We start from the raw sequence: 25,955 nt of genomic DNA on the forward strand, positions 1-25,955 counted from the left end.
ATTTGTATGCAGTTTATGTATTTCACCATAAGAAATTAAATTGAAGACATAGATGGGGACTGTAAGTATGGATAGATAGAATTGATAATTATAGATAAAATAAGATAATTAATAATCTTAATACTATAATTCTGTTGTGTTGCATCAAAACATCCTATAATTATGTGGTGTCAGGTTGTTTAGTTATTCTAAGGTCACCAAGGCCAGGTTTCCTCGCCCAAACTTGCCTGTTTCCTGCTGTGGCATGCAGTTTTGTTGCAATAAGTTAAACAAACATTCTCTACAGAAATTAGAAACAAATGCAATATATATATATATTCATTCAGCATAATTAATACTTCCCCAAAGTCTGTGCTTTGAAGAAAAGTTATTTGTAAATCAGAAAGTGCTCACATGATCTCTCATCACATGTACATCAACCATCTGTCAAGCATGCAGACTCTCATGAGCTACTGTCAACCCTTTCTTTAGCTGCATATGAGAGAGACGAGGGCAAATATCCAGGTTAGCTGATTACACAACGGTTTTGGAGACCCAATCCATGTGAAAATGTTCACTAATTAATTTAGCTGTTAGTCATGTGATGGTTGCTTTAGGCATCTGCTCTACCGTAAATCAGGATCCCAAGGGATTATTCCTGGGTCATTTCCTTGTAAGCACATCTATTTAAGATGTCTGTGTTTAATAACAGTGGCTTGACTCACAGCTCGGAGTTAACAGGAAAGGAGTGAAAATGCATCCCGGAATGTGTTTGTGAGATGAGATATCAGGCCTGGGGCTGTTGGAGTTACAGAGGAACACGAGGAACAATGTTTGGCCTTTAGAAGCAACTTTTTTATAACCCAATAATCACAAATCAGCATCTTAACATTTAAAGGCTGGCAGATGTTCTCTCGTATTTACCACAAGACTCGGCTTAGCTGCCCTTACAATTATCACTACATTGAGTCACTTTGTTTGGTCTAGGTTCATCCCTGGCTCTTTTATGAACTGAGAGATTGTGTCTGACTTATCATTGTGATCAGCTCATGTGCTTTCTAAGATCATGTGTCTTTGGATGTGTCTCAATATGTCCTGGTTTTTCCTCTATCTGTGCACTTTCTGCACTCGTGTCTTCCTCTCTTTATCTCTTACTTGGTTTTACATTTGGTTTGGGAAGTTTACTGATGGCATCTGATGTGATCATAGTGAAGCCTTTGAGATTAGCTGCTGATGGCAGAAGCCTCTAATTACAGCCTGCATCTGTGTTACAATAGAGACAGAGAAGATCTAACAGTCTTTTCATGTAGTTCAATACGACTGAGTCAGAGCTTTTCTGAGCTGTTTATTAGAAAGCTTTGTTCAAAAATCAGTGTTGTGCATCATCCTGTCACTGTCATCTTCATGGTACAATGAATTCATGTTAGATTAGGTGTAATTAAATGGATCAGTGATATAATGCTGATTATGTCTTATTTAATTTATAAAAAAAATGAATAGAAGAGGCAGAATTTGAAACATGCTGAAAAAACATAAAACTGAAAATTATTTAACTGTGTCAGTTAAAGGCAAATAATCTTCTAATATATATATATATATTGACAAGACAGATAAAATATTAAATCGTTTACTATGATGTGTGCAAAAACCAATGATAATAATAATAAATACAAAATAAATAAAACACTTTTTACTTTGAAAAACAACCGCATTAATCATTAAATAAATCTTGATATATACTGTATAAAATCTTCTTTAAAATATGTTGCGTTGAATTAAGTTATTCAAAGTTGACTAAGACCAAGTTTCATTGCAAACGTACCTGTTCCTGCTGCCACGTGCACTTTTGTCACAAGAAATAAAATTGACATGCTCTACACGATTAAAAAAACATAAATAAATGCAGTTTTGATAATAATCATTCAGTACACTTAAATGTATTGACATTTTTCTCAGTCATTAAATGTAAACTTTTGGAAAAACTTTAGATCAGGTAACAATATTCAATATTATCTAGTTGCTTGTTAACACATGCATATTACTAGCATATTGGCTTATAAAGCACATAATAATGCATGACCGTATTTTAGACCCAACCCAATATCTAAACTACAACAAATTAATTAATAAGCAGCAAATTAGAATTTTTTTGAGGGAAAACTCTTAGTTAATAGTGGATGAGTGTTCCATAATCTAAAGTGTTACCAAATGTTTAAAAAAAAAAAATGCTATTAAGTTTTGCAAACCAACATGAAAACAAAGATTACAGTTCCAGGAACCCGGTGCATGTGTTTTAAACTAGATTTTTGTCATTGTTCCACATATAATAAAATCTTTTCTTTTCTATTGGACATAAACATGTCTGTATTCCGGCAAACTATGATGTTCAGTCATTCAGTGGGAAACTAAAATGATAAATATTCCTATCCTTGGTCTTGTTATCTTACCCACAGTTTGGTCAAAAGCAGGGCTGCCAGATCAGAGGTCTGGCTCAGTGGAAGAGTTTAGCTTTATATGGAAAAGGTTATGTTTCTCAGGATGTCAGAGCAGAGGTCCACATGTTCCATCTCCATGGTTCTTGTCCACCAAACATTTAGCCAAACTGCCAGACATCACATCACGCTTCCTTCCCACACCCAGAGAAATGGTAAGCTTTTGTCCATAGTTTTCTGGACAAGAGTGACTCCAGGAGCCCGTGTCGTACAGGGACAAGACTGAGGCAGAGCTAAAACATTCACTTCAGTTTCGACTGGGACTGATTGTGATCAGATCCTCCTGTAACCCACTCGGGGAGCAAAGCAGCAGAACTGAGCTTTCTTTGTGTTGATGATGTCATCTCAGTTTATTTTCAATGAGACCCCTTCACCGCAACGTGACTATAGTGAACTGAGGAAAACATTATAATGTAGTTCTGATCTCTTTCATTAGCTCCAGAGGCAAATGCTGAGGCCTGTGTTTTGGAGCGTCTATGTGTATACGAGAATTGAAGTCAGTTTTATGACTGACCGCACTAAACACCCTAAATATACAGTTTGTGTTGGTGTTGATTACATGGTCCAATCGCTGCCCTCCCAGTCAAGTGAAAAGAGCAAATAGCCGTGAAGAATGTGCCTGAAGTTTTGTGTTTCTGTGTGGTTTACCATCGCTTCTTGTCACAAGTCACCACACTTGCTTTCATTAACTGTAGTTTTTAAAAACATCTCAAGGTTATGAAAAGGTTATGAAACACCTTTATTTAGATTTGAGAAACTTTTGGGGAGGGTTAGGAAGCAAAAAGTAACATACATAAAGGCCAAATGACACAAAAAGGTATTTTATAGTACACTTAAAATGTGGTGCAATAACAATTAAATTAATTGATTTTATTCAAGTCAAAATATTATTTAACATGTCTAATCAACTTACATTAGGTTACAACAACAAGTCAGATCAGGATCAGGTCGGTTAGAAATAACCATGCAGAGTTAACAATTTTTAACTAGCATATAAATGACAAATTAAATGAACTAAAAGCTACCAAGCTTTGTTTTTTAATATGGGTCAGAAGTGTGATACTTTTTTAATTTAAAAGTTTGTTGAACTTTTAAAGTAGGTTTCCTAGCTTTTTTATGATTTTAGGAATAAAAGTTCCACATTGGTGTTAATACTTTTGTTTGCAATTCATGTAATTCAGTTCAGATAGTAGGACAGTGGCCAGTAAAAGGAAAGCATGTGATAATATTTAATTTTACAGTCTAAATATGTGTGAAGTGGCTTGAGAACTGGACTGGAGACCTTGTTTGTCTGCGATGAAGTCAAGGTCAGATTGGAATAGCTCCACAATGGTGGTCTCTGCGGGCTTGCAGTATCGCACAGTCCACAGAGCCAGAGGAAATGCCTCTCCTCAGTGCACAGACAGCGAATGCTGCAAACAATGTGTGCCAGTTGTGCCATCATCTCCCCTCTGACCGTTTGTCATCACCCTGCTGTTCAGCCCATCCCTCTGAAGGCTCTAGGATGATGACAGTGTTGGTGATATTTGTTCCACTGACACCAATTTGGAGCAACCCCAGTCCAGACTTTTCCAAAGGGTGGAAAAAACTAGAACAAACAATCCCAGAGGTTGCGTGAACGAATCTCGGCCTATGTGCTGATCAAATGATTGGCTATTTAAAAGATAACTTTATCTTCATTTCAGCCACTTTACAGTGGCAAAGGTCCAGGAGATAGTCCTCTCAACTTCTTCCAGATCCTTCCAGTAATGCCTTTTTTGAATGTTGCAGCACCATTTGCCCAGAGGTGGTTTGTCTGGAAAGGGTGTAAAATGTTTTTACAACCAGTGTTTATTGTTTTAAAGACAGCCTTTTTAGAAAAAATCTAGATTTAATTAAATTCTATATCACTTGTTTGATGGTTTGATGAACCAATCAAAACCAGATGGATAAAAATCAAGTCCCACCCAATGTCATTTGATATACTAAAAGGGTGCATTAAAAAAAGCTAAATATGTTGTGTGTAAAGTCTTCAATGTCCAAATAAATGATTTGATGCACCACACAATCAGTCTTTCCTGCCTTGTTGTTGTAAACCCACATTGAGAAGGCAGAGTAATTTATGTCTGGGAATTTATTACATCCCAGATCAGTAGCTAGCTATCTAGTAATTTCTGTTAACTCTTTAATGGTCCTATCTTTGATTGGAGAGTGAACTAAAGACTGACCTGATACTGACACTGCGTGTCAGGACACGATAAGATCTCACCTCCGTTTGGCCCCTCGTACCCCTCACTCATCACTCTGACCCTTCAAGAGTTAGTTTCCCTATTGCAAAGCTCTTGATCTCTTGTGCAATGGGACACCATTGGCAGTGGAGCATTTCCACTGTTTATACTACACCCTTGAGAAGATAGTTGCGGTATTTAGTTACTGCCCAGAATGTGTTTTTGCTCCACCATCATAAGTAAAGCGTGTATGAAGGGACAAGTTACCAAAAAGCTGTACCACACCGAAAGGTTTAAATGCATGCATCCTGCTTAAAAGATCCTTGCGGGGGAGGATACAGGAAGTAGCTAAAGAGGGACACAGGGAGCAAGCATATATCAAGCCCATCCTCCTGTGTGATAAATCTGAGAGTTCCTCTGTGACTGGAGTCTTGGGAGGCTCCTTCACAGGCGGCTTGTTTATGGCTAAGGAGTTGTTGCTGATTTAGCTGTGGTTGCTCAGCGGTGGGGAAGCTGTGAGCGGTTGCCTGGTCCGCTCACCACATCTGCTTACGCTGCGAAATCACAGCACTGCCATTACCACCACTGGAGTAATCACTGCGCTTGACATGCAGGGCCCATCTAATGCATGTCAGATGAGGGCCGACGGATTGGATTCGCTGTCAGCTATGTCTCTCAGCAGAAACCAAGAACCTTGAATAATATTGTTATTGCTCTTTGTTGACTGAAGCATTCAGGAAATCCCCCATTTTTCAACAAACAACAAAGGAAATATCAAGAATTGTCTGTTGTAGACTTAAAAATGACACGTGAAAAACCAGATTGTTTTTCCTGAAGACTTACAAAACAAGTCTCTTTGGAAGAGACCATTGAAAACAAGCACTTAAGGCTAGTTTTTCAAGAGGCATTTCAGAAACGATAGGAGCCTTGCTCATGGCGAGGTGAGGTTTTGGTGGTTTTCAGAGATATTTTTGGGACTTTGCCACGACTCAGGAAGAGATTGGAAACCCTGCAGACTGACCTCTCCGCTGTGATAAAGCTGCCTAGCCGCTCTCTCTTTTCTCTCGCCCTGACGGTGTCAATGGATCCAGCCGAGGAGGATAGGAGGATACGTCTACGCTTCCCTGATAGTGTTGGCCAGAAGTGGGTAAAAGGTCAGAGATGAATGGGTGAGTTTGGGTGGCCGCCCCCTCAAGACAAATAAAGGCAAAAGTGTGACTGAGTTTTAGGAAGGTACCCTGACAACCCTGGAGTAAGGCACACTATTAAGGGCATTAAGAAGAAACAGCAGGGAGGCCTTAAGCATGAACAACTGTTTACATTTGTGAACTGTTTGATGGCTCAGGGAGTGTTGGGATTTGGGAGAGGGGGGAATCTCAGGATTTGATGGAGACAGCCAGACTAACAGGACTGTACCACATTCATTTCCTGCCACTGCCCCGCTGTTTTATTGGTTTTGCAATGCAACCGTCTCTTGATGATGTACAAATCCCTCACACATGTGGACAGACTAGGAGTTTTCATTGCCTTTACGGTCAACCTATTGACCTGATGTGCTGGAATGGCAGTAAACGGACTCGCCCGGGTCACTGGGTCAAATCCCACAAAGCACCTGTGCCTGAGGGACCCTTTATCTTCTTCAGAGACAAAGGCATGCTGGCTGCTCTAATTACTCTAGCATACATTTGCTCTGGGCATTTTTGAGTGCTAGTGTCGATTATTCATACTGAAGAGCAGAAGAAGGGGACCAGGACCCCATTCTGGGACCCTGAATATCAGGATGTTATTCCACTGCAACAAAAGGAAGGTGAAATGTGCTGGAAGATTTTGCCTTGGTTGATAGTACTGCAGCTATTATTGATGACCTCATGTTGCATCTACAAAGCATCTCAGGATATTTCTGCTCTTCCCTCATGGTAATTGCCAGAGGCTCAGTTCAGGGTTTTGTGTATTTGAAGTTATGCTTGGAAGTGAGGAGGCTCATCACGGAAGATTTGTTTCAGTGTGATTGCTGATCTCAACAGAGCTTTCTGGAGATGTTTTCATTTTTTGGCTTCAGAGTGTTTCAGTTCTGGGATCAGATCTTCCTTTTCAGGTATACTTGTCATGACTGAGTTGCAGCAATCTGAGCTTCTTCTAAATGCAGTACAATCAGTAGCATCAGTATTATTATTAACTTTTTTTTGTGTGTGTGTATGTAATTTATACCCATATGGATAATTATAATGCTAGGCAAGTTTTTTTGCACCAAAAGAGTAGAAGTTTTACAAAATGTTTCTACTATCTCTCAGACATTTTTGTTTACGTCAACTGTTTACATCAACTAAAAAAAGTTTTGTTTTGTCTGTTCAGACCAATTAGTAAGAAACGGCTGAATGAAAATGCAAATTCATACTCTGGGAGTAGGTGGCGCTTAGATGCATTAGCAGCCATTCATTCAAATTCAAATGTTTATCACAATAGTTTTTACACTGAACATATATCTCGGTGTAAACACAGGCCTACACACTCATTGAAACATGTACAAAAGGTATAAGACCAATGTAACGACATAAATAATTCTGGTCATTTCTGATTTTAAGCATCTTATATGACTGGCTAATCTCTTATTGGTGTGGTTCCCACTCTGGTACATCATTATTTCAATTATTTGTCCCTTTTCACTTAAACAGGTTACTGTTTGAAACAAAGTGTGGGAGATTTACAGAGACAGACATTTGCCAGGTTTAAAGTGTTGTAGGTGTTTTCATGAAAACATTGCTACTATCTTTATTTTGTCTCAAGAAGAATTGCTTCATCTTCCTGTTATAGAAGCTCAGCTCTAGAGACGCACCCTGCTGTTAAACACCCTAGACAAACAAACATGGCATTAATCTATTTCTCCTTCTATGTCTTTTTTTGTTGTTGTTTGTTTCTCAAAGGGGATGCGGGTACTGGTGGATGCCCGAGACAAACTTGGCATTCCCTGGCAGAACTCTGAGAACGAGAAGCACGGCATGTTTGTTATGTCCTTTGAAAATAAAGCAGGCATGCCTGTCGAACCCTGCACCTTTCAGCTGTACGTCCCAGCCCTGCAGGCACTCTGGAATGATAGTGGCATTCAAGAAGCCTACGGCCGACGGAGTGAGTTTCAGCTGGTGAGTGTAATCACGATACATTTCCTGACAACCTGTGCCATCTGGATATTCTTCACAGGAAGAGCCAAATGGCTCTTTGGGTAGTTGGCAACGTGTGTTCTCATAAAACAAATAATCTTTTATTTACCTGGGGTAAGTGCACTGCTCAAGGGCACAGTGGTGATCGTTCATAGATAGCCTCCTAAAGTGGAGCTTCAATAGGCAGCACATTCAGCCAATCTGACTAACCTTTGCAATATATAGTGATATTATTTAGTGAGATTTTTTAGGAAAATGGTTTACTTTAATTATTATTGTCATTTAAATATACAAATACACTACTGTTCAAATGTTCAGTAAGTTTTTTTTTATAATACACTTCCTTCAAGGTGTATGGTTAATATGTGTGTTTCCTGGGAATCAAACCCGTGATCTCTACCAGTTGATAGCCAAGGGGGTACGGGAAATATGGTAATATTTCAGTGTCAGTTAGATGGAAAACTTTGGCCTAGCTATTAAAGCTAGACACAGGGAGACCTTAATTAAACCTGCTGAGTGCAGAAAAACAGAAGAAGCTTGACTTATTTATGTGCATCTCATCTCAGCGTGTATGTTGCCACGGGACTTTAATGAGTTCAGAAGCTGTGCACAGGAGTCTCTCAAACTTTAATTGCTCTGACTGTGCACTGGAGCGATGTGATTCACGTACACATCTCTGTCACAGTACCTCTGGATCCTTATGAATTTTTTAAGTGCTGTTGAGAGTCCTGAAGATCTAGGTCAGTGGAGCCGGATGGAGGACAGGATAGACAGTGAGGAAACCTGTGAGGAAATGGCACAAATTTCCCTTGCATGAGATGATTTGACTGCTCACGTTCTTTTGTCTATAAAGAGAAAAGACTTTCATTAAATCTACATTTTATCAGAAATTGAGGCCATAAAGTGTCTGAAGCATCTCATTGATGCTTCTTATTTTGAAGAAGTAGCTACTGACCTTTTGCTGTGGTCATACTAATTTCAAAGGCTTTAGAACAGACGGCTGTCATCTGATAAATCAGACATCTATGATGTGATGAGTTCATCTGTGGACAGATGAACTCATTTTTGAACTCATTCAAAACCCACTGCATGTTTGTTTCTGCTTTCACAAGTGAGTTTACATTATCAGCTCTTGCTACTGGGATTAAACACAGACAGTCTTGTTTAAGGACAAAAGAAAAAGACTATTCACTACTCATATTTTACTTTTTATTTACTGACTACCTCTTTAGATAAAACCACATTTCAGATTGGCATACATTATCACAATGGTTCTCAACTCCAGTGCTCGGGACCCACTGCTCTACACATTTTGCATGTGTCTCTATCTGACGCACTATGATCAGTTCATGGATCTCTCTTCTAAAGTGCTGATGATCAGCATCAGGTGTGTTAAATAAGGGAGACATACAAAATGTGCAGAGCAGTGGGTAGATTAGAACCACTGCATTATCATAATGAAGCCAGTTTATGATATCTAAGATATTACTCAGTTCAGCATTATTTTGTGCATTAAAATGTGATATTACAGAGATTTTTTCAAACTTGAATTGTAACTTGAAAAAGCTGTTAAACTGGCAAAAAAAATTAAAATAACGTTTTATTGATTGATATCTGTAGAGCATGGTGGCTAAATGTCTACATATATTTTATGCTGAATTTAATAATAATAATAATAATAAGATTTTCACAAAATTCAGAAATTATTTCATAAAAAAAAAAAAAAAAAAGCGAGAGTAGGATCTTTGTAAATTTGGATCTAACCATGGCCAAAAGGACGATATACAGACGATATACAATGAAATGGTGCCGTTAATTGTGGCCAATGAGTATTGGAGAAAAACATTTATTTCATAATGATATTTCCCCCCATTTTAAATTCTTATTATCCAATGAAAGGTTAGAGCTTTGTGATTTTTTTTAAATAACAGATCAGAAGGATAAACAATGCAGATACATTTTCACAGCCTTCTTTTATCATATTTACCAAGGGTGCCAATATTTTTGGCCATGACTGTATGCCACAGTATTCTGTTAATCATTAGAAGTGAAGAAAAAGGAAGGAACATAATGTCTTAAAGCACCCTGGAAAAAATAGACCAGCAAAGAGATTTGAATGAGGATTCAAAGAGAAAATACAGTTAGTACAGTTAAATAATTAAATGGAATATTGAATAAAATGAACAGACTGCAATGTCTGTTGTTTCTTCCCATTGCAAAAGAAGATTAAAAGAAAAACCCAAACCCACAACACAGCACTTTAACTGTAGATAGAATTAAAGAATGACTGAGAATTTAAAACCTTCATATGATGGAAAGTAAAATATGAATACAGGGCATTAAAGAGAGGAACTAAGAATCTTGTAAAATCCAACATCTAGGCGAATAAGCTTTTTAATACTTCTACCATTATAAAGCCAGTATTTGCCTGTTTTGCTTTAATGAAACGTGTGATGTCTGTGGAGTTTGACCCAGCTGTTTTTCCTTTCGGTCTGTGACATGAGTCTTTTGACCCTATATGGGTCATTTCGTCAAACTGGCCATTTGGGTCAAAGGGCTGGTGTCCCAGCCTCTTTTGTTCTCTCTCCTCTGTGAAGGCATGTTTGTTTGTGAGTCCATTCAGAAGTCAGTGAGTGGGAGGACATTACAGGGCTCAGCCTGTCCGACTGAGTAACTCCTGTTCCCTATTGACCAGAGGCCCAGAATTAACCCTGTCCTACAAGTCTTCGTTTCTAACCCCAAACAAAAGTGCGCCTATGGAAATGCTGATCTTTTTTTTTCCTTAACAAAAAGTCACTTTTCTACAAGGACTGCAAGTTGTACATGCTAATGAGAGCTGAAACTCTCTTTGGATCCCACAAACAGTACAAATATCAGAGATCACATTAAATCAATTCAGAATTTGAAAAGCACTGTCAGGTTTCTGGATTAGTACATTTAAAAACAAAGGGACATTATGATACAAAGACATATTTTAGTAGATGTGTGACATTGCTCATGTAGCTCTTTGTACAGACGGTCAGAGATCCTTCTTACATTGAAGCTCAAAATGCTTGTGGGATCATCTCAAGAACATCAGCGTTTTAATTAACTTGCAGAGTTAATGCATGTCTTTGTGAGGAACTTGGCTCAATTTCCACCAGTGTCTGCTCTGTTCCTCCAGCTCTTGGGAGGATTGTGGCGGTGCAAGGGAGGGCCTTCAGTACTCGGTTGTAGTCTATTAGAGGATCTCTTTAGGGAAAAGCATTGGCATTGACCATGAGAAACAAGCATAAGACTTTTTGTCAGTATGCAACCCTAAATTAATGTCAGAAATCCGTATGACCATTGACCGTGATAAATGTTATGGGATTGTATTGAGTTGGCTGCATGGATCTTGATAAATCTCTTTGATTCGAGTTTAATAGTTGAGTGACAGGATTTGTGCTGAGATGTAATTTCCTTCCACCAGTATTTATGAGGAAATTGTAAAGGAAAACTGGGTTTAATGTGTTTAAGGCTAGCACATAAAAAAAAAAAAAAGGAAAGAAAGAAAGAAAATGGACTGGATCCATTGTCAGAAGGTTGCCAAAATCACAAGACTCGCTGTTAGCGGGAATGCTGCTCTGGTCATATTGTGATTGGACACAAACATTGCTTTGCTTGAAGGCTGCGGAGAGTTCATGGACAGGAAGTCTGTATTGCTGCTTTGTTGAAGGCTGATACCCCCCCCAGCCCACCCTGAGAAACCACACTAGATCTCAGCCACAGCCAAAAGAGAAGAGATCTGTCTGTGCAATGCAGCTTCACCACAGTTGAGTCAGAGCCATCAGAAATTCCTTTCTGTCAAACTCACCATAATCTCCACATCCATCCAAAAGGGTGGGTCACTTGTATTCAGTATCAAGTAAAGTGAGACACTAAGTTGAATAATGATCGTAAAACTTTTTGAATATTTTTTAGGATTTAAAATAAAGCGTAATTCATTTCAAATTGAATTAAATGATTAGATTTGAAAGTGGAAATGAAAATTAAGAAATTACAATGTTAATTGACAAAGGCTATGCATCCATAACAGGGTGATTCTCACAAAAACTGTGTTTTGTATTATTGGTCAAAACTTTTTGATTTGTTACATTATTTTCATAAGGCAAGGCAAGACAAGGCAAGTTTATTTATATAGCACATTTTATACAAATTGGTAATTCAAAGTGCTTAACATAAAAGAAAGAAAAAATATTCAAAAAATTAAAACAGGGATTTTAAACACTTTTAAAATGAGATTTTAAAAAATTTTTAAAAATGAATTTAAAACAGTTAAAAAATAGAAAATAATTATAGATGACAAATAAATTCTAAATAAATGCACAGCTAAACCGATGAGTTTTGAGTCTAGATTTAAAAGTGGCTAATGTTTTAGCACATCTGATCTCTTCTGGAAGCTGGTTCCAACTGCGAGCGGCATAGTAACTAAAAGCAGACTCCACTTGTTTTGTGTGAACCCTTGGTATTTCTGACTTGATCCTAATGATCTGAGTGGTCTGTTAGGGTTATATTCAGTGAGCGTATCTGCAATGTACAGTATTTAGGTCCTAGGCCATTGAGTGATATATAAATGAGTAAAAGTACTTTAAAATCAATCCTAAATGTAACTGGAAGCCAGTGTAAGGACCTGAGGACTGGTGTGATATGCTCAGATTTTCTGGTTCTAGTCAGAATCCTGGTAGCAGCGTTCTGGATGAGCTGCAGCTGTATAATAGTCTTCTTGGGAAGGCCAGTGAGGAGACCAATACAAAACAAAACATCTCATTCTTGCAGTGTTTTTGAGATGATGGTATGCATAGATACTGCTATGACATGACTACTGAAACTAAGGTCTGTCTACAGAATCACACCAAGATTCTTGACTTGCTTTTTAGTTGTTTGACCTCTAGAGTCAAGGTATGCATTCACCTTGAGAACTTTTTCAAATGCAGTGACTTAAGTTTTCTCCTTGTTCAACTGAAGAAAATTTTGGCACATCCAACTGTTAATTTCTTCAATGCATTGGCAGAGGGAGTCGATGGGGCTGTAGTCATTTGGCGATAAAGCTTGGTAAATCTGGATATCATCAGCATAGCTGCGATAGGCAATTTGCTTCTTTTTCATTATTTGTGTTAGTGGGAGCATAAACAGGCTAAACAAGAGTGGTGCAAGAATTGAGCCTTGTGGGACTCCGCATTTCATGGATGTCCACTTAGACTTATGCTCTCCTATACTCAAACAATAACCTCTCCCTTCCTAAGTATGACCAGCACTAATTGAGTACCATCCCAGAAAGCCCGACCCAGTTTTCCAGTCTCTCTAGAAGTATGTTATGATCGACAGTGTCAAACGCAGCACTAAGATCTAGTAGTATCAGCACTGATATTTTGCCAGAATCATTCCAGTTTTTCTGTCTCTGTGTTTTGTAGCACCTATGAGAGAGCTTTTGTCAGAGGACAAGATCTATGTTTGTTAAATATGAAGCTCCAGACATATTTCATCCGTGAAAAGCAGTCTCAGCCATAACAGGGAAGCTCGTTGGGCTTTTGCCAAAGACAGAATCTGCAGAAAGAGTAATGATGTCTCTTTGTAAGACTGTGAAAAAGAGGGAGGGGGTGTCGTTCACACAGAGAACCATCCAAATGACAGTGGGCCCCGTCCTGTGAGCTTCAGCACATAAAACCACACAGAACATCATTATATGTGCTGAAACATTCCATTAGTGGGCCTGTTATCTCATATACACAAAGAGCAGAAATTTTTTTCAGGTTTCACACACCCACCCCACATAAGAACATTTTATTTCGTGACCCAAGAAACATACCTCCTCCGTTGCCCAAAAGCTGGGCGGCATTCAACATTCCTCAGGGAGATTGATGTTCTTTGGATGTGTCTTAAATTCCTCACGGCTGAAAATAAGAGGGATGCTGGTAAGCTTCCTGTTACCCCACTTTTTCTGTACAAGATGTTTTAACGAGATTCCTGGCAGCAGAGTGAGCGACCGTGCTGTGCGTAGTTACCCAGAAACAACAATTTTAAGGATGATCTTTAATAGTTTACGATGCCCCCTGGAGGTCTCACTGGGCCTGAGCCTGCATTGCTCTATTTTTCTGTTTCCACTCTGTAAATGTGGGGTCCATTTGAATTGTTTGATGGTCTTAGAGGGTCAATCCAAAATATATAAAGTGAATCCATACAGAGGAAGGGCGTATTTGTTTACTGAGCGAACTAGGAGCGATGGCTTATAGCAGAACATAAGCCTTCCTCAGAAGAGTTGGAGATAAGCAGAACAGCTCACATTCCTGAGAAGCTGCAGCGTAGATCTCCAGAGACCAGTCCACCTCCCCAACAACACAGCCAGCCTAAATCATGCAGCACAACACAAACACAACCAGAAGCCAGTGCATGTCTACTGCTGTCAAACACTAGTACATCTTCTAGCAGAAAAATGGATTACTCAAAATGAAAAATAGTTTACTCACGCATGGGTGGATATGCTCTTTTTTTTAACACTAAAGGAGATGGTTTGCAGAATGTCTGAGCTGCTATTTTGCATTTTACATGGCTTAATTGAATATATGCAAGTGAGAATGCAATATATGCAAGTGCAGTTTCAACATAATGCTTAACTCAATTGCATGTTCCTAAAGGGACCATTGTTTTTGTGAGCCACAGTGGGGTCAGTGAAAACATTGCTATTACTGTCGCAATTAATGATTTAACTTTAGAAATCAGTTCAAAAAGTTTAACACTATGAGCCAGATTTACTAAACGGCAAATTAGTGTTAGAGAGCAATTCCGTAAAAGCACAGATAAGAGGGAAAATCCTGCAGATGATTTACTGAAAATGCACAAATTGAAGAACACAGACACAACATCTCATTCCCATAATGAACAGCTCAATCAACTGTACCAAGAGAAGACATGCTTTATTTGGTCATTAAATAATGTCGCAAATACCAGTAAATTGTCGACCGCAAATCGTAGTAAATCATGTTGTGTAATTCATTTAAATAATCACCTCCCAAAAATTTACCAATCGAAATGGAATCTCCTAAAAATGTAGTTTCAAGGTGAGATGAAAAAATAACTGTGCCCATGCATTTTTAGTGCTAATTTCCCACTGCGTGTCTAGTAGTTTTTTAACAAGTAATGAGGGTTTGTGCTGGTGCAAGCTGATAAAAATGTAAACATATTAACCCATTTTATAATTATTAATATTATTACACTGTGTAATTATTTTGTGGTTTGTTGTTCATTCTAATTAGGGCAGTGTTTCTATAAAACTACTTTGTCACTATATTTACTATTTGAGCATAAAACACACTTTTTATTTAAAAAAATATTATTTTCAGGTCTTTACAGTAAGCTGTAAGATACTCTGAAGGCCTGGTCACACCAACACAAATGTTCGGCATGAAAATTAAGTCTGTCACTCAGCAAAACAGTGTCCATGAGTGGACATTAGTAGTTAGTAGTAGTTGTAGTTTTATAAAACAGTTACCATGTGACAAAAATCATGAATCTTATTGGTTAGCCAGTTTTCTTTGCAGTGCAGTGAAAATAAATTTGAACACCTGTCTGCAGAAATCTTAAGGACATCCTTGGCATCGGTTATTTCAGATTCTATTTGTAAAAACCTTACAGCTGAATAAATGATGAGAGAAGTTTCATTTCCACTTTAAATCCCTTTAGATCATGAATGTTGCATATACATTATACATATGCATTAGTTATCTTCCATTTTTGTCTTGCGACATCTTAATTTGTATCGGCACCTCCCTAGACTTTGGGTTTTTGTAAATCCACTCTTCTTATTAAATCAGTCTGGCTTCTCACTCCAACGGATGTGGCTGCGATTACTGCTGAGCGTTTGTGGCCGCCGGAGCGAAGTATGCTTAGTCAATAGTCGCCTGGTTTTTACACACACTGTAATTAAAGTAAAGCCGCCTAAGAGTGTGTGCAGTACGCGGGCATAGAGGAGTGCTGAGCTGTGGGAGAACTTTTCTCGCTGAGTCCTGCCACTCCATTGAATAATGCCCTATTGTTGCTCAGTTGACTCCCGGTCAACGGGTAACACGCTCCACCCCGGAACATAGCCAGACTTATTCAGACAGCTGGGATATAGACACTGGACTGGGACATTCATAGCTAGAGCCTGGTTTGAAATGTATGAGAAGTGAATAAATGGAGGAAACCCAGACGCAATGTCATTCATGGTTCAGAGAGAGTTACGGTTAATTACTGCGGTTAATCGGTGGTGGCAAGATTGATGAAGGCATATTGACCAGATGTCTTGTGAGTTTTGGCCGAGATGTTTGCCGAGATCACTTCCAGAAAACATTTTATTGATTCCTTAGTTTTTTTTTTTCTATTTACAAAGTGCAAGAAAAGCACGTAATGAGGCAGATGTACACATTAGATAAATAGCTTTGCTACTAAATGGCTTCATGACATTATTGCTGATTTTAAAATTCTTCCTGGCCTTCCACTGAATTGTTTCACATACAGTATCTATAAAAATAGCTTAAAAGCAATTTTAATACTTCCCCTGTTTAGGGTATGCGGAAATGAGATGAAAAAAGGATATTTATATTTCACTGTATTTGGATAATCTTTCCCATCTTTTCCAAATAAACACACACTGTACTTTTGGTGGCAGTCTTTGATGCAACTCGCTTCTGTTCTTCTGAGACAATCAAAGCCGGTGTTTCTTGCAGATTGCAGTTTTAAAGGGGGGGGGGGGGGGGATGCTCGTTTTCACTCAATATCCTGTTAATCTTGAGTACCTATAGAGTAGTACTGCATCCTTCATAACTCCAAAAAGTCTTTAGTTTTATTATTATTTTCATAAGAGAAAGATAGTCTGTACCGATTTTTCCCGGAAAAACACGACAGGGTGGAGGCGTGACTTGTGGGCGGAGCTAAAGAATCACGAGCGCGAGTAGGCTTTTGCGTTGAGAGCGTTTGGAAGCTGTGACACAGATCCAGAGGCTTAAATTTAACAAGAACAGCATCAGCAAAGGCTTCTCTATGTGGTATGTACTGAAACTGTATATATTTGCTTAGCGGTTTTGGAAAATGACTAAGTTCCACTTTATGTCGTTTTTTTTTTTTTTTTTAAGCTGTACATGTGGAAAGTGCAGTTTGATGTCAACATCACATGTTGTTTACTTGATGTGCTTACGCGCCGATAGCTAAGTTAACAACACAGAGATATTTGAAGCAGTTTTACTCACTGCATGCGGTTCCAACACACGATCGTGACCCTTTTTCGTTGGGATTGCATCATCCTTAAGAAATAAACGATGTGCAAATCTGGCGTCAAACTGGGCCTTGTTTGTAAAACAAGCATCTTCGAAATGCAGGGAACAAACACAAACACTTGCACAACTCCGTTGATGCTCTGTAAAAATAAACTCCATCCACTGGTCCCTTAATGCTGTTTTTTTTTTTTTTTTGGTAATCTGTGCAGGGTTGTCTTGCCCTGGCAACCAAAAACACACTTCTGTGACATTTCGCGATGCTCTCGCTCTGATCAGTGAATGCCTCTGCTCTCAGTGCTCTGTTATACGGGAGCGCACGCTCTTCCGGCAGAAGTGCCCTAGGACCCATATAAGGAAATTCCGCTCCATCGAACGTCACACAGAGCCATACTCGAAAAAAACTTTCCGAAACTTGTGACAAACCGGAAGGAGTATTTTTGGAACAAAAATACTCCTTCAAACGTACAAATTAATTTTTGAAACTTTGTCCATGTTTAGCATGGGAATCCAACTCTTTAACAGTGTAAAAAACTCAGTGTGCATGAAATAGCATTTCACCCCCCCCCCCCCCCCCCCTTTAAAGAAGGGCAACCTAAAATGTGTGGATGACATTTCACTCTCAAATCAAAGAAAACATTAATTTACTATTCATTACATAAAGGGAATGAATTTGGGGGAAAAAAATTCTCATTAATGTAATTAGTGTATTACAGTTTATATTGTTAAATACATTTATTTTATATATTAACGCAATATATTAATAGTAGTAGTAGTAGTATATGGGCATTAAATTCAGCCAATATGATCATAATGTATAATTACAATTGTGATTTGGCTGTAGTTTACATGTTAAATAATATATAATACTTTTTTCATATTACAGTATTGATAATGTAATGGGAGGTGCTTACCTATCATGCAAATGTCACAAAAAGTATTTATTTCTTCATTTATTTGTTTGTATTATTTAATATTATATTCTTTTAAATTATATTCTCATTTTTTATGTTTTGTTAGATTCATTTGTACATCTGAAAAGAATGCTTGAAGAAAGTTAGCTGTGCAGACTGTTCCTCCTGATGTGTCTTGATCACTAATATGCTTTTAGATTCTACATTATGACAGTGCTATTGCTTAACAGACTGAGGGGTTTTAAATTATTATTTAGGATCATTTTCTCACCATTTCTGTATTCGCATTTATTAATAGAGTAGCCCCTGTTATCTAAAATGACTTAATAATAAGAAACACTGAAACATGACTGTACCTTTTTTTTGTGTGTGTCAAAAACAGATCTGTATTTACAGACATGACCTGTAATCCAACATCTTTATGCTTCCAGATTCCTATCATTTCCTACATCCCCTTTTCGTCTGGTTTTTCCAGGCATCATGTCCTCGCTAACTTCACTATAACCCCTCATTTCTTAGGAGGCAGAATGGAAGTGACAGGGCAGAATGGCTTTTGACTCTGAGAGTTGTCACTAGTGCATTCAGCCATATTTCTCCGACTGCCCTGTCGTCTGTCATGTGCTATCTGCAGACAGACTGTCAGGAGCGATAAATGGACGCTCGTTTTGGCCTGCTCCAGTGTCCTATCTGTCTGTTTGCCCTATCTAGGCCATTATAGTACAACTTAGTCAAAGTACTTCTACAGACATTGCTGAGGTTTGATATGACCATGACAAACACTTCCATTGCCTTGACATTCCTAGGCTGGAGATTATACGCCCAAGTGGCTTATCAAGGTTATTTCACTCCTTATAATCAAATGAAAGTATGTGCATGAGTCTGCAGGTGCTTTCCTTTTTTTCTCTGTCTGTCTTTTAAAGAATCATGCTTTTCCATGGAATTACAACAATGCGATGTTTATTTTCTTCTCCAAAAATAGTTTGGGCACCAAACAAAATCTGGATAATAACAAAAATTTCCATATATATTTTTTTATTTATTTATGCAAAACTGTGCTTGCACGTGATTTCAGTAAATGGGGACATTTCATGTGGTAAATAAAACAAATAATAAAAAAGTTTTTGGAGTCAAATCTTTTCAATGAATCAACCAAATCGGATCACAAAACCACTCTGAATGGTTAGTTCATAAATTGGTTAACCATTTGGTCACAATGGTTATCAGTTCATAAAGTTATCCATTATAATTGTTCTCTGGGAATGATGGGCTTAGAGCGACATTGAACGAATGAAAAGCTCAGTACACAATTAAATACCGCTTTCGTGTCCTTGAGAAAAGTGTGAGGATTAGCAGTAGATATTAAGTTTTGAGCCCCTGTGGAACAGATGGTGAGTGGGCTGTTCTTACTGAAAACAGACCCAATGGGAGCCCTGTACTGGAAGAGGAAAAAACCACTTAACAGGCAGCCGTGTCCTTGGATGTTTGGCAGTTGTGGTAAACGTCTTACACCCAACTCTGTTTTTATTCCACCCGTCAGTGGTTGGTTTCCAGGCCTTTCTAGGGTCAGTCTCCCTGAGGGGCCACCATAAGTGAAGGGATAAGATAGGAGCAGAACTGATTGAGGTGAGACACTGGAGAGAAAAGAGGGAAGAACCCGCAGAGCCATAGCGAACACAGCGTCTCACACTTTTTACACATTCTCACATTACAGAGAACTTGACAGTCTGTGTCTGCTGCTGAGGTCACACTTAAACTAAGTCAAGGAAATGATGACGCTAGGGCTGCAACAACTAACTGATGAAATCCATAATAAACTGATCAGCAATTCAGCTTTATATTGATAAGGTTTTAAATTAAAAAGTCATTATAGTATAGCGCTGTTTAGTACACAGCAGAGAAGTGCAGTGCATTCATTTGGTCATTTCCATGAAACATTGGTCATTGGACATTAAATGTTTCAAATAAATATAACAGTAACTAATTGCATTATAGTAAATAATTCCTGACATTTATTAGCGCGAAACAAATTCAGTAACCAACTGTTTTTGTTACTACTGTATGTTTGGTTTTGATTATGTGAACAACTCTGACTTCTACAGTGGTATTTATGCTTAAACTATTATAATTTGAAGGACAATAGCAGTATATTGCATACCTGGTAGCTTGAACATTGTTAGGAAGACAACAGTGCTTTTTCAGTATTATAGTGGAACTAAAATCTTCAGTCTTTTTGACTGGATCAAAGAAATAACCGATAAATTGAAACGTTAATATTTACGAGTTATTAGTTGTGGCACTAGCTTATAAAGTATAATATTTTGGTTATCTTGTGGGTGAACAGAGCAGATGGTTTCTGTTCTTCTGACTGGCTATCATTGGTCTGAAACCAAGCGATGTATTCGATTTACAGAGTGTATAGATACTGTCAGGATATTGTTCAGCAGTAGATGCTATCCACTGTGTTTGACTTTTTGTCCGTTTTCTATATTGAGAGGAGCTATGTGTCACTGTACTTACTATAAAGACACATATATTAGATATGGCTCTGGAGAGTACAGAGCTCCATCAGATGCATTTGGATAGTCCAGAGAGACTCATCTATCAGTCTTGTTCCTCTGAATGTGCACTTAACAAAACAATATTAACAAAACAACATTATATTTTATATAATTCATAGTTCTGTCAGCCATGATTAATCGTCCTTTTTATTGTGGTTGGTATACACTGCAGTTTATAAGTTTGGAAGTCTGTAAGATTTTGTAATGTTTTTGAAAGAAGTCTTTTCTACTGCATTTATTTTATTGCATTTAAGAAACATTCAGTAAAACTAGTAATATTGTTATTTTCGTTTACAGTTTTAAAGTACAGTTTATTTAATATTTTAACACACAAATATATATGTTTCTATGATGGCAAAGCTGAATTTTTTAATCATTACTCCAGTCTTCAGTGTCATGTTTTATAATTGTCAGTGTTATACAGTTGTGCTGTTTTTAATATGTAGAAATAGATTATTGACAAATAAGAACAGCATTTGTTGTAACATTAGAAATGCCTTCACTGTCACTGATTTAATAAATCCTTGCTGAATAAAAGTATTAATTTCTTACTGAGCCCAAACTTTTAAATGGTAATGTACATATAATCAGCATAAAGGTTCACAAAATTCGTTTTTAGTTTCTAGGAACTTTTATTGTTAACATTCCTCTGGCATAATGCAAGTCTCCAAATTGTTTTCTGAGTTCCCTGACTCTCCTTCTGCTGGTCTCCTCCAATTCAGAAATCATAATAGGAGTCTATCCGCAGAGATGAAAGGCGAGGTGTAGGGTTTCAGCTAGATCAACAGTGTGGGAGCAGCCCGAGGTTCTGTGAAGTTCTGGAGGTGAAGGAGCTCCATGTGGGGATTAATATGAGCTCTCTTCTTGCATCCAAACCAAACAGGCAGTCCCACTCCAAGAACCGGGAAAAGCAGCTCTGTTTGTTTTGCGTGGGGATTAATTACACAGTCTGATATTTACGCAGTCGAGGGCGGACATCGTCAATGCAGAAGAGAAGTTTTGCTGTTGGTTTGATATTTTCGAGGAGACTTTTTGTTCTTTTATAAAGGAGATATTTTGAAAAAATGCCTCAGCTCCTTTTTTCGAAATAGTGGAAAATAGTGTTCAAACTCTAACAAATGATTCGATTTTATATCACAAGTGCTTTTAAAGCTAGTGTATTACTTCAAAGTAAAGTTTAAGTCATTGGGCAAGATGTACTAATCAGCAAATTAGCAATAGTACACAATTCCATAAAACTGCAGATGATGAGGGAAAATTCTGTGGATGATTTAATGAAAATGCGCACATTAAAGGACACAGACGCAACATCTCATTCCCATAATGACCAGCACAATCTACCAAGAGCAGCGCAGAACACCATCTGATTTAAGAAATGCTTTTTTTGCATTAAATAATGCAGCAAATATCAGTAAATTGACGTGTGCAGATCTCATTAAATCATGTTGCGTGACTCTCATCCCAGAAATTTAACAATTGCAAGAGAAACAAAAAGTTGCAAAAATAACTGTCCACACCTCTTCAGTGCTAAAATCCCACTGCGTGTCTTTAGTAAATCCTGACAGTAGTTTATTAATGCAAAACGAGAGTTTGCACTGACGCAAGTTGATAGTAAATCTGTCCCTAAGTCTGCTAAAAATCTTCTTAAATGCTTAAATCTTATTTGCAATACTTGAATTTTTAAAGTTTTTTTTTTTTTTTTTAAGCATATTAAGGTCAATTCATTTTGTCATTCGGTTATGTTTCTTTCTATGTGTCCAATAGAAAATAAATCAATAAAAAACAGGTTTAGAATGACATGAGGATTAGTGAAAATAAGTATTTTTGGGTCAACTAGTCCTTTCAGCCAGCCTAAAGATGTTTCTTGGGAAAAAAAGTAGGAATTTACAGCTGTATTTCTTAATTTTCTAGATCGGCACAATACATTTCCTACAGAGAGAGAAATGAAAACATTCAGTGATATGTCTGTTCTCAGTCACCGTGGAACAGTTATCCACCAACAAAGCGCAGCTGCTGGATCTGGCAGCTAAACATCACTTGAGTAAGATCTCCACTCAATGCAGAGGAAGGTTTTACTGTCAGATATAACAAAGTGTGCGGTGAAAAGAATTCCTGAAAATCGCTGAAACTTTAGAAAAGCATTCATCCCTTCCACACAGCTTTGTTCATATGAGCTCTTTCCCAAGACGACACCGATGCTGTTTGATGGAAACAGAGAATACTGCCAGATTTATGCTGTGTGCTTCTCAAGATCTTTTTTTAACCTGAAAATGTTCTCCTTCAAGGCATTTCCCTACGTTTCTACGTGATTAGGGTCTATATTTGAGACCAGGGTCATGAGGGATGCTTTTAATTGAATCTCATTTCTGGAGCTCTGCTGTTTATTTGACGGGGACATAGATTGACATCACGGCTGGGAAGGGAAGGGGTTAAGGCCTCTGTACTAGACCGTGCTCAATCATGCTTCCCCTTACTCACTGCACAAATACCCATGGGCACACTTTCTTACACTGTGTTATAGTTGTGGCTTTGGTCTGCAAGGCCTCAGCGTAGATCTTTCCCACACTCTCAGCAGGCCGTCATGTGCATGTTGAGCTCAGATGGAGGGTGGAGGGAGACATCCAGCTTTATTGGCTAATGACCACGAACCAATCAGAAGGCCCAGATAAGGGTCAGTTGACAACACTGTGCTTTAGCTCTGTTCTACTGCAGTTTCTGACTATACTGCATAGAGATTCATTTATTATGCCAATATTTCTATACATATATATATATATATATATATATATAATGGCACTTTTAATGTTTTTGTCCATAACATTACATCACCCATGTGAAATGACTGAAAAAATGTAAAGGATCAGTTGGTTCAGGATTACTAGCTTCGAATTGAGTTAATATTTACAGATATTAGTCCATGTCGCGATTTTATGTAAGTGCAATGACCTACTTTTGATTGATTCATTCAAAATTTGACAAATTCCGTGACATTCCATGTTAAACTGTAAATTCCGTTTTTATGACTGGATTCTACGATTCCGTCTGCGTTCTCTGCATCTCGGAAATCATAGAGCCCTATAATGTACACCAATATAAACTGTCACTGAAATATAACAGTATAAAATCTAGGTGCATTTCATGATTAATCAAAGTTGTAAAGGTGTAAAATGCTGTAATTTACTGTGCATCTACAATTAAATTAATTCTGGGTCCTTTCTGTTTTAGATAATTTTGGAGTCATGACAATATAAATCAGTTATGTTAATAATGTTTATTTCATTTAACAAAAATTATAATTTTAAAATTTTTAACTTTTGGGCTTTATGCATTTTTTCTTTAAATGTGATCATATATATATATATATATATATATATATATATATATATATATATATATATATATATATATATATATAATGAATACATTACATAGCAATTTAATATTTCCAAAAAAAAATAAAAATTATGTATTTAATGATGTTGCAAATTAGTTTTCCATTTTTTTGTTTCCCACATAAAATGTGCATCATATGGGCAATATGTGAAATATAAAATATTTGTTTTTGGCTTGTGTGTGCGTGTGTGAAGCTCTGATGATGTGTGGTGTATGTGTGTTTTGTGTAGGTTTGGGGTGTTGGGCTTCAGTCTGTTATAGAAGGCCAGCACTGTTTGACTAATCCCCTGTTTTCACACACAGCTGTTTCCTGTTGGGAGCATGGGCCAGGCCAGGGGCCTTTGTGAGACACACACAAACTAGAGGACACAATTTGCTTTTCCAGACAATGTTCACTGAAACGCCAAGGCCGCGGTGTCTGCCATCGTAAAGGCTGCGCAAAAACAACTTTGTCAGGAAATAATGCTCAACACAGCAGTTTAGTTCATCTCTCTTCATTTTAAGGAGTCAATTCTATTAAGACAGAACATGTTTTTTTGCTTGGCAAAGTCTCCAGATATTGGGCAATAAATGCAGTTATCAGTAGATTGTGGCTCATGAACGCAGCAGACATAATTGATTCTCGGACGAGACCAGTGTGAACATGCTGTACTGACTCCGATCACCCTGAGCTTCAGACATCTCATCAGTCAGCTTTATATATGGAACGGGCTTCGACCTCTGACCTGAATCTCCTGTAGTTATAGGAGTGAAACTCTGAGCTAGTGCCTGTTATTTGTAATGTTTGGTGATTATAGGATACATTTATTACAGCCATGCTGTAATATGTGTACACTTGCTGAGTGTATACACTTGGATGGTTTAAATCCAGGGCAAAAATTCTAAATATGGAACACCATATTTGGCCACACATCATGTCCTTTCCTTTCCTTTCCTTCCTTAACCAAATGTTGGTCCACGGGAGTAATACTTAAGAATGATTTTTCATCCGACTCCCCACACAGCATTTTATGAAGTAACATGAGATTATGAGCATCATGTGTAAAAGCTACATTAATGGGTTAACTGGAGTTCTGCTGATGGGCACTATGTGTTATGAGTGTCCCGCATAGTTCTCAGATAAAGATAGGAACATCCCATTACTTTTAGACTTTCCATTCCTGAATTAGAACAGCTTTTAGGATCGTCTTGCCCTATTTGTTTTAATAAAATTGTTAAAATAGAGTTTTGCAAATAAATCACTATGTGAGAATAAGAACTGAGAATGTGTTTTCTACAGACTTTAATTGTCCTTCCTGAGTAGAAGAACTACACAAGTTTGGGGTCTGTACTATTTGAGAATTAAATGAGGTCTCTTATGCTCACCAAGGCTGTATTTATTTGATCAAAAATACAGTAAAACAGTGATATTGCGCAACATTAACACAATATAACAGTTTAACATTCTATGCTAATATATTTGAAAGTGTAATTTATTCCTGTGATGGTAAAGCTGAATTTTCAGCATCATTACTCCAGTCTTTAGAGTCACATGTAATATTACATTTAATATTTCTGTGTAAATAGTGATACTTTTGTCAGGATTTTGGATGAATGGAATGTTCAAAAGAACAGCATTTTATTTGAAATAGAAATCTTGTGTAACATTACGAATGTCTTTACTGTCACTTCTGATCAATTTCATACATCCTTGCTGAATGAAAGTTAATAAATAAATATAATGGCTCCAGACTTCGCCACAGAAATACATGTAATTATCATATTTAGTTTGTTCTGCTTCATTTAATTCAATCATAAATGTGAAATGTCCATTATTGCACAAAGAGTAAAATCCTGTCTTTTTTTTTTTATAGAGTGAATCAGTTAAATATTTCCTGGACAACTTGGATTGGATTGGACAACTGGTGAGTCATGATAACAAAGCATAATTTAATAGTGCCAGATCTTTATGGTATATGATCAGTCACTGTTCTAATAATGAAACATCTATT

At 37.6% G+C, this 25,955-nt stretch overlaps 1 protein-coding gene across 4 annotated transcripts in view; it reads left to right on the plus strand.

Moving 5' to 3' along the window:
- LOC113092116 (guanine nucleotide-binding protein subunit alpha-12-like) overlaps nucleotides 1-25,955 on the plus strand; it is a 29,955-nt gene that overhangs the window by 976 nt on the left and 3,024 nt on the right. For all 4 annotated transcript variants that reach the window (XM_026257712.1, XM_026257713.1, XM_026257715.1 and 1 more), the window contains 2 exons: nucleotides 7,600-7,815; nucleotides 25,818-25,868. In XM_026257712.1, the coding sequence (XP_026113497.1) occupies nucleotides 7,600-7,815; nucleotides 25,818-25,868 (267 nt within the window). The remainder of the gene's footprint in view (nucleotides 1-7,599; nucleotides 7,816-25,817; nucleotides 25,869-25,955) is intronic.

Source organism: Carassius auratus, unplaced genomic scaffold (genome assembly GCF_003368295.1).
Source record: "Carassius auratus strain Wakin unplaced genomic scaffold, ASM336829v1 scaf_tig00214480, whole genome shotgun sequence".
Taxonomy (NCBI): domain Eukaryota; kingdom Metazoa; phylum Chordata; class Actinopteri; order Cypriniformes; family Cyprinidae; genus Carassius; species Carassius auratus.